This window comes from Sander lucioperca, chromosome 13, assembly GCF_008315115.2.
Source record: "Sander lucioperca isolate FBNREF2018 chromosome 13, SLUC_FBN_1.2, whole genome shotgun sequence".
Taxonomy (NCBI): domain Eukaryota; kingdom Metazoa; phylum Chordata; class Actinopteri; order Perciformes; family Percidae; genus Sander; species Sander lucioperca.
Window position 1 is genome coordinate 14,010,393 of NC_050185.1, and position 15,363 is coordinate 14,025,755.

At 39.0% G+C, this 15,363-nt stretch overlaps 2 protein-coding genes across 5 annotated transcripts; both read right to left on the reverse strand.

Moving 5' to 3' along the window:
- Positions 1-475: 475 nt before the first annotated feature.
- On the reverse strand, positions 476-7,939 carry cct8 (chaperonin containing TCP1, subunit 8 (theta)). 3 transcript variants are annotated; one of them, XM_036008610.1, is made up of 16 exons: positions 7,721-7,939; positions 7,031-7,121; positions 6,825-6,904; positions 6,399-6,548; positions 5,791-5,971; positions 5,613-5,674; positions 5,399-5,536; positions 4,852-5,030; positions 4,594-4,660; positions 4,412-4,499; positions 4,188-4,303; positions 3,802-3,873; positions 3,489-3,653; positions 3,023-3,142; positions 1,734-1,861; positions 476-753 (listed from the first exon to the last, which is right to left on the reverse strand). In XM_036008610.1, exons 1-15 carry the CDS (start codon positions 7,778-7,780, stop codon positions 1,754-1,756), a joined length of 1,677 nt encoding a protein of 558 aa, XP_035864503.1. In that variant the 5' UTR covers positions 7,781-7,939; the 3' UTR covers positions 476-753; positions 1,734-1,753. The 3 variants fall into 3 exon arrangements, with proteins under 3 accessions (XP_035864503.1, XP_035864502.1, XP_031175950.2); XM_036008609.1 differs by having other exon boundaries at positions 1,730-1,861; XM_031320090.2 differs by lacking the exon at positions 1,734-1,861.
- A 1,335-nt stretch (positions 7,940-9,274) lies between these two features.
- Positions 9,275-15,085, reverse strand: LOC116065019. Of its 2 annotated transcripts, XM_035991017.1 has the most exons (6): positions 14,944-15,085; positions 12,958-13,281; positions 12,554-12,861; positions 12,347-12,442; positions 11,634-11,672; positions 9,275-9,952 (listed from the first exon to the last, which is right to left on the reverse strand). In XM_035991017.1, exons 2-5 carry the CDS (start codon positions 13,264-13,266, stop codon positions 11,642-11,644), a joined length of 744 nt encoding a protein of 247 aa, XP_035846910.1. In that variant the 5' UTR covers positions 13,267-13,281; positions 14,944-15,085; the 3' UTR covers positions 9,275-9,952; positions 11,634-11,641. The 2 variants fall into 2 exon arrangements, with proteins under 2 accessions (XP_035846910.1, XP_031176330.1); XM_031320470.2 differs by lacking the exon at positions 11,634-11,672 and having other exon boundaries at positions 14,944-15,084.
- Between the last annotated feature and the right edge of the window lie 278 nt (positions 15,086-15,363).

Genomic DNA, 15,363 nt, shown 5'->3' on the forward strand with positions numbered 1-15,363 from the left:
GAGTTCAGCCCCCCCTGCTGCTCTCGGTGATCGCAGCCGCAGACATCAACTCTACATTAAAGTGACCATTTCTATTGTCGTTTGCGTCATTGACAAGGCGAGACAAATAAATGCATGCATCAATATAACTATGAATGCATTTTGTAGTGATAGGTCTTTAATCGACATCTCCATTCAATTATTCAGTTCACTTGTTCTAAAAATAAACCAGCGCATAACCATAATTTCTGCTGCCTCAACATGTTTAGAGCAAACCCACAGGGCTACATCAAAAAGTAAATGTATGCATGCTGGTAGCTCAAGCAAAGAGCCCAGCACGGTGCTGATTTATGAGCTCCAAGGGAAGGTGTCTTGTACAGATCTGGGACATAATGGCACCTAGATCATCCTAACTTCCTTTCCCTCATGATTGAATGACAAGAAAACTCAAATCAAGACAAGAACACAAAGTAAAAACACAATCTAAACCAAGACATGACAGCCCAAGTGCCTTTTATTTGGGACTAAGAACAAATAAAGCAGACAGTGCATACATTTTACTTTCACATATTTGTTAACCATGTGTGGTCGTTTCTACAAAATAAACCAAACTGTTGAGCTTTAAATAAACAAGTAGAAAATGTGTCTTTAATCCATGTGGGAGCAGGGTTATACAGGAGCATCAGCTGGACAGCATCACATTCAGTCATCCTCATCGAAGTCCTTCTTGCCCTGTGGAGGTTTGGGTCCCCCTGCTGGTTTAGCCATGATGATCTGAAAGGAGAATGAACAGCAGTCAGTCCTTTCTGGCTGGAAATCAAGAGTACCAAGATCCACGCAGCAGCCTGTAGGCTCTGAGGCAGGCAGGTTCACGTTAGACCGATTATTCAACTAAAACAAACCTCAAATATTTAAATTATTTGATTCAACTTATGTGCACAAATAATGACTTTGGGCTATATTTTCAAAGTAAAAGAGCTCATTTAAATCCCTACAGATAACAAGGAGGGCTATTTATGGGGATGAATTATTCATGAGCTAATATGGGCATATATGCTGTAAGAAAATGTGCTACAATAGAAAAATGCAATTCATGCTTTCAAGACCAAAAAAAAAAAAAGTACCCCCTTCCAGGTAATTTCAATGCTGGGACTAATCACAGCATTTCAGGCACTCTGTACTGGGGCAAAGTTAATGAACATCAGCATCTGTTTTTTTTTAAAGTGGTGTGAATAATCTCCTGGGGAAGAGGGCTGAGATCTAGACACTCCAGGTTTATTTCTGATGAAGTAGAATGGCTTCACAGTAATTTGGAGGAAAATGCCCTCCAGACAACAACGCCACTTCAGCCTCCGGAGCCCTATATCTCATCTCATTTGCATGTTCCCTTTATATTGAATTATGTTACATGCAACATCTTTAAAATTCTGCACTTGCCTGAGGACGTTCACTGAAATAAAAAGAGGTCATGAAGGCATGCAGCATGCTAACAAACCATACTGTATCAGTTTTGTGCAAGTTTAGTCTCAAAGTGATTTAGTCCCCTGTCAGTGACGCACTTGGTATTATTAAACACCCAAGAAGTGGCTAAATGCTGTTGCTATACCACTTGTCTCTGCATTGAGTACTGAACCACACCTGGTGTTAGTAGTGACAGGCAAAAGAACAAACATTTCACAACGTCAGGTTCCCGTGAGCGAGTGAGTACATCTGTGGGAGTCAAAAACCACACACACATTCCAGGACCTACTGACGGAGGGGGTGTGTGCGCCCTCTAATGGTGAGTTTCAAAATTATCAGGCGCTTCTTCCCAATCGTCCTTGTCCCAATGGCCTCTCTGCTTGGGAGCCTTGGGTCCCCCTGAAGGCTTAGCCATGATGATCTGCATCGCACATATATACACACACGCTAACGTCAACTACCTGGAGACTATTCATTCACATAGGCCTCCCCAGTAACACTTCACCTGCTGAATTTAAGAAAATCATTAGCTTTATATTAAATTATAAAACTCCAAAATAAAACTGAACAGAAACAATTTATTTTACAAGTCATCTGCCTTTTGCGTATATAAACCTGAAAAATGAGACTGGAAAATGTTAAACCCGAATTCTTTGTGAAGGAACAAATAAATAAATAAATAAATAAATAAATAAATCTCTTGAATGTAAAGACATGACTCCTCACCAACTTGAGTGAGTTGCACCTGAATTTGCGCCACACTCCAGATCAAGATAGTTCAAATCTGTATAGTTAAAACCCCTCAAGTTATATTCAAATCCTCATGATATTATATTCAATTTTTTTAGTTTGACAATAGAAAATAAAAGATTGATAAAAAAGGATGACATATTCTATATTTTTCAACAAATCCCACGAAATCCAAAAAAAACAATGAATTGATCCTACTAAAAAGGGCATTGTCTGTGTAGTCAAAGCCTGATCTAAACAATTCCTGTACCATAGAATAATATTAAATTAAAATAATTTAATATGTATAATATTAATTTATATTGAAAAAACACGAGTATAGTTGAACTGGTAGACATGATCCTTGTTATAATGAATGTGAGCACTGTAGTTTAATTTCAATCAACAATACATACACCAGCCTGCTGCCATAGTACTCAATAATACAAATGTGGTAATGTAGTAATCCATGGTGGAAAATATCCCCCAACAAATGTACTATTTCACTTTGGTCTGTGGCATGTTTTGCTAAAAACTACAGTGCTCAGCTGTTTGAGGAAATTATTTTTGCCTCGTTAAAAAATAAATTGTTTTTAAAGACTTGGGTCTTCATTAGGAATTAATAGGCATGGGCTGAGTTCCACAGAGTGTAGGGAAGTTGGAAAGTATCGAGAGGCTGACTTTGTTGTTTAGGTCTTTTCATAAAATTTGTTGACAGTAAGAAAAACATTAAATAATATCTGCCTTGTCCTTAAAGACGATTAGATGTGCATGATGTGGGAAGTTGCATGTAAAAATATTTCTTTCTTTGTGTCTAAATTTGATCATCTGTGTTGCGAGTATTTGTACAAACCTGGTCAACTCTCAGTACTGTGATGGCAGCGTTGGTAGCCAGTTTGACGCCCCAGTATTTGACAAGGTAAGGCTCCAGAATGCCAGCTTCAAGCATGTCCTTCACAGCGGGGCCTTCTCCCTAAAGACAACATCACATCATCAGTCATCACAACTAAACAGAAACATGGAGTTCAATATATCACAAAATAAATTGCTCTGCATTCAGGAAAACAGAGGTAGTATGACGTTTTGTACTTGCACGTGTTTTTGAACTATAGGGGCCACAAGTTAAATGGGCACGATTGAGCACAATAACAGGCTACATTGTTAAATGCCACCATGGACTCTTAACTTTACTTTAATTGCTTCAGTTACAGCATTGGAGTTTTTCTTCGCAATATGGCAAAATGTGCATTGACAATTAAGTCAGTTTGACATTTCTTTTTTTAACATTTGTTCAGAACCTTTTATGTACACATACACACCTCAATGTCAAAGCCCATGTTTTTGTGTCCCTCATGATGCGCAGAGTACAGTTTAGAGAGGAGCTCACTCCCCTTCACACCAGAGTTCTCAGCCAGCGCTCGTGGAAAAGCCTCAAAGGCTTCAGCGAACTTCTTAATGGCATACTGGTCCAGACCCGGGCAGGACTACAGAGAGGGGGAAAATAAGCTCATGTTTATGCAATTCCATCATCTGATGATGCAGTAAAGAAAGAAAAAAAAAGGGGCCAAACCAAGAGGAGAGGCATTAGTTTGAACCTGGTGATCTTCTGTTTATTTACTCAAGTGTGCATACCTCTCCATATGAGGTGATCTGTTTGGCCAGCTCAATCTCAGTGGCTCCTGCTCCAGGTACCAGTCGCTTGTCCTAGAGACGGTGAGTAACACAGAAACTGTAGCTGTTGTGCAGGTCAAGCAGTAAATAAAATAAGTTAAGTCACTTTTAACGGTTGAGATTCATTGATCCTTATTGTAAAACAATGTGTGCGTTGACAAATGGCAAACAACTTTAAATAATTACTACTTGAGAGAAATATGAGGAGATACTCTTCAAATGTGGAATGTTTATCTTTTCTGCGAACAAAAAAAATGACTAATTTCTTTTCCTGACAGATTCTTTCATTTATATTTCCTTTAACTGAAGTTGCAAAAATCCTACAGTGGTTTATGGTGTAGACTTACCCTGACCAGAACCTTGAAAGTGTTGACCCCATCATCTACAGCCCTCTCAATGTCATCCATCAGGTTGTCAGTGGAGCCTCGGATCACCACCGTTGAGATGAGACCGTCTTCTTTCTCTGTTCAAAACAATCAAGACCAAACTATATGTTGAGCCTAAAACTCATATGGAGCAAAGATCAGGTATGAAATTAAAAGATGTGAGGCCGGAGCAAAGAACGATTTACCGTGTTTGAAGACCACCACCTGAGTGTCCCCCACCTCTGTCAGGTACACGTTGTCACAGTGACCCATCTCATCTGGAGTTGGAGGCGTCTAAGGAAGCAGAAAAGCATCATTATACATAATATAATAGTGCATTTTATTATGGTTCATATACCTGATCTGAAAGAAACATAACAACACTCACCATCCTGGGCAGTGCTACAGCTCCAACAGTCTTGCATAACCTCCTGAGGTCCCACTTGGAGTTAAGCCTGATGGGGGAAGGAGGATTTAAGAACAATAGTACCATGATAAAAAGGTATACTTACATAAAGACGTTGTAATACCACTACATTAATACAGGCATCTGTCATTTTGACATGTGGTTGTGATGGAAGACATGAAAGGTTTCATTTTGAAGGAGAAAACTGTCGTAGTATCTCAGAGGTCATCTGGGTCTTACCTGACCACCATGAGGTTGTACTTGTTGGCATAGTGCAGCGCCATGTCAGCCACTTTCCCCCCAGTTACCACCACGTTGGCACCAGCCTCCTTGATGGCCTTCACCTGAGCCTCCATCATATCTTCCTCTCCCTTACTGAAGTCCATGAGCTCCTTTGCATTATTTATCAGCACTGTGCCCTATGAGACAGATAGGACTATTGTTAGCACCCAGGATCAGAACCTTTATATCAACTTTATAAACCCGAAAATATGCACAACACCAGCACCCTGAAACGGAAGCTGCTAAATGGCATTTAGCTAACATTAATTATATTATTTACACTTGAGATTTTCTTCATGTGATATGCCAAAATATCTTCTGTGAGAAGGAAAAAAATCCAGATCCTAAAGCCAATTATTTTAAGCCAAATGTATCATAATACGAAACTGACTCAGACCTAAGTCAACCAGCGTATGTTAAACCATAAAATTTAAGCTCAATTAATTTTAGTTCTCGTGGGTCAGATTTCTCTAAAGCATCAAAGAGAGACTGAAGTATTCATTACCTTGGTCTCTGTCATCATGCAGTCAAAGGGGCAGGAGTAGACGGCGATCTTGGCATCTTTAACTGATGTGACATCTCCCTCTGCTTCCTTCTTAAAAACCATGCCATGTAACACGGTGGACGATGTCACTCCACAACCCTGAAAACGTATACATTAATCTAGAGGCAAACAACACACACAAGACTAAATATTTTCAACGGATAATGCTGCTTACCATAATCTTGCATACTCTGACGTTATCAACAGTGAAATTGCCGGACTCTGGGAAGATGGACACTGTAACACAAACCAATAAAGAAACAAAACTTAGAGACTTACAAAATGAATCCTACCATTAAGAAAATTATGTTTGACAGCTGGTTTGGTTTAGGTAGTCTAAACTGCTGACTAACCACAGGCCTGTGCAATGAGGTTAGCGAGGAAGTCTTCGTTGCCATACTGTTTACTCATGACTGCTGTACGGATGAGAGACGCTGCCTCCTTAACATCATGGAGGTTCTCGGCTGAGGAACATACGCAGTCTGACATGATCTCTAGAGTCTTTTTACAAGCTTTCTCATAGCCTTCAATCACCTGTCAAAAAGAGGAAAGGAGACACTGAGCAAATGCAGTGATTTATTTCTTTGGGATGCAATTTTTTTTTATTCATGTGTAAACTATTATATCAAAATCAGCTCTAAAAAGCATTACGGCATCAGCCTGATATTGATTTATTGCCAATATTAAGCTGATTTGCATTAAGGATTTTTTTTCTACAGTAGGTGTGGTAACATATGACATTACTCAAAATACCAACAAGAAAATGGAGTGTTTTCTCTAAAAACAAACAAAAAAACTGCTTCAGAAGACGAGCAACAACATATTGGTACAGCGTACATTGTGGGCAGAGAAGAAAGTCAATACAAGTATTTTTATCAAAAGACCTTGGCGTCATATCATCACAATCTACACAGCACAACATGCATGATGATGATGATGATGGACGACTACATTTGTTTACCTCTGACACTGACAGGCCCATCCTGAGCAGCTCTTCAGCCAGCTCCAGCAGAGCTCCAGCAAACACCAGGACAAAGTTTGTACCGTCTCCAACCTCCTGCTCTTGCATGTGGGATGCCATCACAATCATTTTGGCGGCTGGATGCTGCACCTATAAAAACAAATGGCATTTACAGAAACAGTTATTAAACATTATTTAACTTAATACATAATTCCTGTATTCAATATGTTGCACAACAATTCTTTAGTTTAATTTAGTTTTGTTGGGATTTCTGGGTGATTCTATGGGGATTATAGTATAGGTAAAAAGAAGCCTTTGCTTCCGCCTATTCCTTTTTCGGTTAGCTACGGTGGCAAATTGTGGGAAATAATTGTTTCTTTCATGTATGTTAACCAAAATCTAATTATTCATCAAAAGTTTCCTCACCTCAAGCTCTCTGAGAATTGTTGCTGCGTCATTGGTGACAAACAGCTTTTCCAGGTGATTGATGACCATTTTGTTCATACCTGAAAGGCAACAATGTCACAGTTTAGCCATCACAGAGTTTGTTGTCTCGCCAATAAAAGGTTTTAATAGGTCAAAGCTCGAACAAAGACTTTATACAAATATATTACTGTTGGAGTACAGTTTACCGTTTGGTCCATATGCGGTGCGTGTGGTCTGAGAAAGCTCCTTACAGGCTCTGATGTTACGAAAGACGGCCTCTTCAAGCCCTGAATAGTGCTGCATCAGAGAACATAACTCAACTACTGTGACTTTCCAAAAAGAGATGCATTTCATTAGTGTACAGGTCAGAAAAATAGTTATAGGTATGCATAATAACTAACGTTAACAGAAAACAAATCGTATCAAAATCATTAAATTGTAATGATCGATCGGAATAATCCTGGGAACGTGAGGTTTAATCAATACGAAACGTTATGGACGACAAGCATCTTGGTCAGCACCACCAACAGATGTAAGATGAGTTAAAGCTAACCCAAAACAGGAAGCATCAGCATCCATGGCAAAACCGTGGTGACAATCAAAGCCTTAGCTCTGACAGTTAACTGGGTGTGACTGCTAGTCTGACAGTCACCTATCACTGCAGCTAAAACACTGCGACATATACAGCATGTTTAAGTGCAAGAGAAGACACTGCGACGCAGCCTTTTGTCCATCCCAACAGCCCCGGGTGCAGACGACCCGAGCGGCCTGCCTTGCTTCTAGAACGCTCCCTCATGACTGTGAACCAGCGTGCTAACTCACGCTAGCTAGCATGCTAGTTCACAACCATTCACTCAAAGCTACCAAACTACTCCAACAAACTGATTTAACCTCACCTTGGCACCATCCTTCAACATTTGGGCAAAGCCCGGAGCTTTGGGAACGTGCAGAGCCATTTTCAGATGTTTAGCAGCCCCGGTATCTTTGAGAAAGTAGCCGCGGCGTGTGTTCAGCTCTGGGTACAAAGCCGGAGAGACAGAGGAGGAGCGATTTCAACGAGGCGTGGGACTGAAGACGGGTAACAACAAGGGTCAAACCGAGCGATTCTCGTTCCAACTGCTGTGACCATTACATACCACTTGGGGGAGCTGTTGCCTTAGAAATGTTTAGATTTTAAAAAAATAATTTTATACTTCTGATCCTACAAAAAAAAAACAACAACTACCATGTAAAAATACTCTAATAAATAAAAACAAATACTAATAGTAGAAGTTCACAATAATTATTTTCAAAATACATTTGTAAAGTATCAAAAGTAAAAATAGTGTTAGACTTCATCACTTTTATTATTATTGAGGCATTAAAATGTAAAATGCACTTTAATTTGAAAATTAATCACTGTGAAGATATTTTCATACACTGTTGGGTGGTTTAATCTAAAACAATCCATCATATATAGCTGTGAAATAAATGTAGTGGAATGAAAACCAAATGAAAACACTCAAGTAAAGTACAAGTACTTCAAAATTGTTATACAGTGCTTAGGAAAATATACTTAGTTACTTTCCACTAGTGGATATAACATCACAATATTATATATTATACATAGCAGTATAATTTTTTTTTCTTCTCAAATACATTTTTATTAATCAGCTTACTTTACATATGGATAACATGTTTTCAGTTTTTGGTCAGTTTAAAATTTATATTGAGCCAAAGGATGTGTTGTAAATGTATCCATTGAAATTCAAACAAAAAAAATGTATCAAGAACAGTAATACAACCATCACTACAAAAAAAATAGCCTAATCCCACTCTATCACATTTCTAAATCCACAACTGACTAATATTTGTAGGATTCTGTAAAATATTGCCAAGGCATAAAAGAGAAATGTCTTCTAATGTCACACTGCAAAGCACTCGAGTTTCCAAATTCTATCAAATTGTGAGTTTATTTTTTAAAAGATGTTCAAGGCCTGTGGCTTCCACTACTGGTTCCGATGTGCAGAGGATCTGGTTCTAGCAGTATGACATGCATAATAAATATCACTGACAAGAATAGGTTTCCACATTATTTAATTTGAGACAATTATTGTGTTGCTATAACAAACGGGACACAACTTTTGGGCTGGTGAAGCTTACAGGTTTTCATTTTGAGGAAGTTTGTTTGAAAGTCACAACACAAAAAACCTGCTCGATATAGCTTTATAACATCAACGTTGACATCAGGTAAGGTCATTACATTTTTCCTCATCACATTATCAAATGATTTGTGTACAGTATTGATGCATGAATCATCCACAGGCCATAATAAATGCCAACCTCTGCCTCAAGGAAAGATATGGAGGAAAAAAAATCCCACTTTAATACTGCCTAAGCTACATATAAAAAAATCCCCTTAATGGAAAATACACTTTACAAGTTGTACATAATCAAATGTAATTTTAAAAAACAGTAAAACAAATTTTAGTTACATTATTGCATACATATAAAGTAGAGGAAACATGCATCTCCCCTTTGTCAGTAACTTTAGTGTTAGTTCTGCAGATACAATTTTGGTCTTGTGGAGCATTTCTCTTAAAGTAAATATTACAAACACGCAAAAGGTTTCTATGCAGAAAGTGATAATACAAACTACAATATTAGTATCTTGAAAATGTAACTAAGACATTTGGTTGTAGCAGCTATGACAAGTACATACACCACAATACAGAAATCCCTTTGGTAGCTACAATGAGGATATATCACCAATAATCAGCTAACCTGAGATGTAAACACACAAATTACTTAAATGTTTCCAACTACACACAACATACAGTAAATAAAAAGGAAGGCAAGCTGCCATGTAACAGTCTCCCAGTATCATGACAACACTACATGCAAATGTAACAGTGATACCTCAATAATGATAAATGTGAAACATGGCTACAAAAAGGTCCCGTGTTTTACATACAGACACGCATGTAGTTCAGTTGGGTTTGCGAACAGTGTTCACAGCTGTATGGGCCCAACTTCCCAGTGTGTCTGAGAGGTTCGTGGCTCGACGTGTGAGGTTTGAGCGACTGAGTTTACCGCTGGGGTCCAACTTTCTCATCACTACTCCTCCAGAATGTTCCCTTGTGCTTGTCCTGCAGGGGGGGAGAGAAAACAATTACTGCAGAAAGAATACACAGAGGGAGAGAGTAATGAAAGTGTCAGCAGGCGACTTGGTTTTAAGACTGCATTCATGTCAATGAGAAATAGAAAAATAAATAAATATATCTTAAAGTGCTAATATTATGGTAATTTCCAGGTTCATAATTGTATTTAGAGGTTGTACCATAGACTGTTAATATTAATGGACAGAGCATGTGTGATGTCACCCATTGGTTTGTGGAGATCTGCTATGAGTCGTCGAGTTTGCCGTTACGGGCGCAGCCATCCTGGTTGCGGATGTGACGATTTTAGACGAGAGGAGGAGTGAGGGAGGAGCCATTGACTGCTGCTTACACTCTACATTACGTTACACACTTTCACTGGCAATCACATCATAGCCACGCCCTAAAACACCCCCTGCTTTATCGCCAATTTTAAAATCAACGAGACCCTAATTCAAAAAGTTAACATCATTCTGTATTGCAGAAGACTTAAAACTAGCGATTGAGACTATAAACTCATTATGAAAATGTTTACTGAGGAAATAAATCAAGTGAGAAGTGGGTCACTTTCTCATAGACTTCTACAGAAACCGACCTGCTTTTGCAAACGCATGTGTCGCCCCCTGCTGGAATTCAGATAGAATGCAGGTTTAAGGCACTTCCGTATTTGTAGCACTTCGCCGAACCGGATGCTTTGTCCATTAATATTATACAGTCTATGGGTTGTACCAGAATAGGTTAACATGGTTTAATTTTCAAAAAGCAGCACATTTTTGTTGTACTGCACATTGCTGCAGCTCCTCTTTTCACCCTGTGTGTTGAGCTCTCCATTTTAGCTACAGAGTGAGTCATCACACTTCTGTACCATCTTTGTTGGGAGTTGCACATGCGCAGTAGCTAGCAGCTAGGCGAGCATTATAACGTGTGTTACAAAGTGACGCACGCTTGTCACGGAAGTAAAGGCTGGACTATAATACAGCTGTTTGGAGCAGTTTGTGAACAGTGTTTTTTGGAGATGGTAAGTCCCTTTGGGGTGGACTTTAGGCTTTTCACTTTGTAAACCTATTACATGCACAAAAAAAGATATATAACACGATAAAGGGAAAAAGCCAAAAAGCATAATATGAGCACTTTAAAAAAAAAAAAAAGTTTTTCCAATTGTTTGTGCTCTTTTTTGTTTTGGTTACCATTAATGTGAAAGGACTTTGAGCTAGATTTGTTTATGAAAAAGGGCTATATTGTTATTATTTCCAAAATGAGAAAATTAAAACAATTGTTGACCTATCAGGAGACAAGGTTTCTTAACGGTACATCTAGAAACAAGACTCTTCTCAAGCAGTGCTTCAGTAGTATTTCTGTTTATGTTAAGTCCATTTAAAACCTTGAATTTGGAAAACATAAATTCAGATAGACAGAGCTGATAAAGTGACAGAACAAGACAATATCTGACAGAGAAGAAGAGCATCCTTCGCTTGGACAACCAGAGTTGTCATAAAAGAAAAGCTTTTCATTGCAACAGGTCACAGACTTTGACAATGTCATACTGTACATACAGCGGTTCATGCATTGAAACACAGACACCATGCTAGCTCTGCCATGCGCTTTCATGTCACAAAATTAGTTACACTTGGAGCATATGCTTCCACAAAAATGTTTGGATATTTAGATTTACCTTCTTCCCTACTCCACAATTAGGGAATAGTTGAACTGCCTGTTGTAGGAAAAAACAAATGTGTGTTTTATCACCAAAGGAAAAGCCTGCATGTAATACAAACTGATAACAGACAAGGTCACTGTCCATATGCCTTTCGGTTTTTCACAGTGTATTTCGTCCTTTATGGGCGGGTCCGATTCAACATTTTGAATGTCAACACAGGAAGTGATGCAAATATACTCCAACCTCTCTCAAGCACATTTTTGACATTTCCTCTGGCTCCAATTCCCAAACCCATACTCTCTCCCCCTGCTGTCGCCCCCTCACTCCCTCCTCATCCGAATACCAGAAACACAGAAACCGTTTCAAATCTAGCCGGGAAGAATGTGTCTGGGGGGAGGGGAAGGAAGTCTGGGGACCCACAAGCTGTGTTGGGATTCTTTGGGTGGGAGGGTAAAGAGGGTGATCATGCATCTCTGTAGTCTCCTCTATGCAAAATATGAATGAATAACAGAAAATGGGCCGAAGGCTTCCTCAAATACGCAAAACACTTTTTCACACATACAGAAAATGTATTTCACCCACCTTTGACCCACTATTTATTACCCACAACAAGAAAATAACTAATGAAACACTGAAAATGCAAACAAAACTTCTAACTATTAGAAAAATTAAAGACGGAAACAGATATACTGATCAAAATGTTCAAACCCAAAATGAAGATCCTTTACCTGTTGTCTCTGCCAATAATATCGTCGAAGGCCTTGGACAGATGTTTGAGCCTCCTGATTCCACTGGACACCGACTCCAAATCTCGGTCAAATGTTCTGTTACAGCAAAGAAACAAACACTCAGAGCAGAGAAAACCACATAAATCAAAGAAGCAAACAAAGACTAATACAATTTGGAAAACATTGACTGAAAAACAGGAGACTCACAGCCTCTGGTTCTGTGTGTTGGGGGAGGCAAAGGGACTTCGTAATGCAGCCATGCGGACAAGCTGCCGCCTGCCTCCTCCTGTTTTCACCCCTCGGACGCCAGCCTCAGGAGTCATCCTTCCCCTAGAGCCTGGGGTGCGTCCAGGGGTGACTGCTGATCTGGGGGTGCGTCTGAGAGTCGCAGCCCGGCTAGGCGTACGTCTTGGGGTGCGAGAAGTTGATGCGCCAGCTTCTTCCCCATCACATGTCTGACCCGGGGTCGCTACCAAACACTCCTCACGCGCAAACTCTCTGGTCCTCTGCAGCCTCTGGGTAGGGGAGAAAAGGAAACAAGGGAAGAGAGAGATGGTGAGGAGGGAACAAAACAGAAAACAGTACAAAAGTTTTGGACTTAATCAATTTACCTGATATACTCCAGTAATGGAGTTCCGAGCACTGCGGGTAAGTTTACGGACTGCGTTGGGCTTTGGCTGCTCCTTTTGGGTCTCCCATGTTGGATTTTCTGGGAGAGAGTTGGTCTGGACCGAACGTAGCGGGAGCCGCTTGCGCAAAGACATTCGCAGAGAGTTAAGTGAAGACGAAGAGCGAAGCTTGCGGAAACGGTCGGGGGCTTCTGGGGAGCTCTCTGCACCGTCAGACTCATCCAAGACTGTATGTGCCCGCCACACTCCCACCACAGCTTTACCTACTCCATCCATCATTGAAGACGCCATGCTGACTGAGCTTACCTGCAAAAGGGGAGGGGAGTTATAACTGAACAGCAGAGTGTGTGTGTGTGTGTGTGTGTGTGTGTGTGTGTGTGTGTATGTGTATGTGTATATATATATATATATATATATATATATATATATATATATATATATATATATATTTTTTTTTTTTATTACATCTGCACAATGTATCGTTTTTTTTTTCTTCTTCTTTTAAAATCGGCATCGCGATATCAACTGGCGCGATAAACACATTGCAAAAGGCTGGGACATATTGTGAAAGACACTCAGATTCTTTTGTGTTAGTTGAAAGAAAACCAGTAGAAAACAGCATTTTATAATAACTGTCACTTTTTTACTGATGCCTTTTTTATTCAATTCAATGTTCAATTTGCTCAATAAAAAGAAGGTAAGTAATGATTTCCTTTTAATTGTTTCAAATACAATTTGTTGTATTTTAGCAGACTACTGAAAGCAGCAGAAATGCAGAACTGAGTACACTTAAATATCTGTTTATTTGTCACGAGTAATGTTTTAAAAATGTTATGGCATATTTTCCTTATATTGTGCAGCCCTATTTTAATAGCAGATTTTAAAATAACTGTGCTTCACACAGGTGTGGGGTTAAATGACAATGTGCTGCGTGGACAATAACTCCAGAGCCCCAGCAAATGTTCTGTTACACATAGCAGTCTGCAACAACTTTGATAATCAACTAATTTTTTCAAGCAAAAATGACTCTGGTTCCACCTTCTCAAATGTCAGGATTCATTGATCTCCTTTTAGGCTAGATGTTATTTGTATGTTAATAAATGAGGTTTGGACTGTTGGTATATGATATTTTAAAATATCACACTCAGCTCTTGGAAAATATAATGGAGTATTTTATGAATCCGCAGATTAATTGTTGATAAGCATTGTTAGTTACAGGCATAGATAAGACAATTCCGCTACAGGACATAATTCAAATAAAATAATATTACATATAAATATTAAAGTTCACTTATAATAAGATTCGAAATAAAACAAAGTATTAATTCACACATTAGGTATAACGTTACTAGAAGTAAATAAGAGAAATTTCCAGACATTAAGACCGAGATAAACAAGTTTAACCCTTCACAATCTAGAGCTAATGCGTTAGCTAGCTAAGTGTAACGTTAAATGGCATTTAAAGAAATCACTGCACAATTATTTGGTAACGTTACTGACCAAAAATGTGAAACATGTTGATTAACAAAGGACGGGAAATGACCCGTAACCACGCGTAAAGTCAAGCAGCAGTTAATCGTGTTAGTAAAAGTTTGGTGGCTATTGTATGATCAGGATTTCTAGCTTTGCAGACTGCCCCCTTCTGATTATCTTCTTACCAAAGTAACGTTTACGTTACCATCTGAAACACAGCCAGAGGAGCAAATAACAGCGACTTAACACTTGTGCGTCAAATGGGAACGATAATGAAGTTACAAGATTAACACTTGTAACAAACGTTTTAAAGAACCAGTGGCAAATGATTATTATTCACAAACAACAAACACAGGGCTATGTTTGCGAAAACATCGTTAGCTTATCTGCAGTAACGTTAACGTAGCATACCTCAGTGTACACTAAATAAAGTCTATGTTAAATAACTTATGTTGAATACCAGCTATTCTACCGTCTACCGTGACACTAGCTCACCTGAAAGTACCAGTTATGAGAATCGACTACTTCAGCTGCCTCTCCTGCTGTTGTTTCTTTCTTCCACTGTTTGAATTTGGCGGTGGACCGCAGACCGCATGCAGACACACATCACCACGCCCTTCACGCAAAGCCCCCGAATGACGTAACACGTCACGTCTGGGCGTGCTTGTCAACATGAGTTGCTAAAATGTGCTTCAAAGATTAAAAATTGATGCTTTGAAAATATAAATTGACACCTTGATTATTAACAACACATTTTTTTGTCTTAGATCTTCTTATTTTGAAGGCCACGTTTTACATAAAAAATGTAGGCCTAAAGGGTCACAAAGAAAACCAATTTTGAAAAAATACTGAAATTACACTCCTTTAAGACAAACAAATCAGAAAGCCATAGACTATAATCATCCACAATGTCAT

Excerpts from the sequence above, each read along its gene's own strand:
- cct8 (XM_036008610.1), bottom strand. The coding sequence starts at position 7,780 with ATGGCTCTGCACGTTCCCAAAGCTCCGGGCTTTGCCCAAATGTTGAAG. Across the intron at positions 5,031-5,398 it reads GCATGATGACAGAGACCAAG|GGCACAGTGCTGATAAATAA; the intron begins GTAATGAATACT and ends TCTGTCTCATAG. Across the intron at positions 4,304-4,411 it reads GGTGGTGGTCTTCAAACACG|AGAAAGAAGACGGTCTCATC; the intron begins GTAAATCGTTCT and ends TGTTTTGAACAG.
- LOC116065019 (XM_031320470.2), bottom strand. The coding sequence starts at position 13,266 with ATGGCGTCTTCAATGATGGATGGAGTAGGTAAAGCTGTGGTGGGAGTG. Across the intron at positions 12,443-12,553 it reads AACACACAGAACCAGAGGCT|AACATTTGACCGAGATTTGG; the intron begins GTGAGTCTCCTG and ends TTGCTGTAACAG. Across the intron at positions 9,953-12,346 it reads ATTATTGGCAGAGACAACAG|GACAAGCACAAGGGAACATT; the intron begins GTAAAGGATCTT and ends CCCCCCCTGCAG.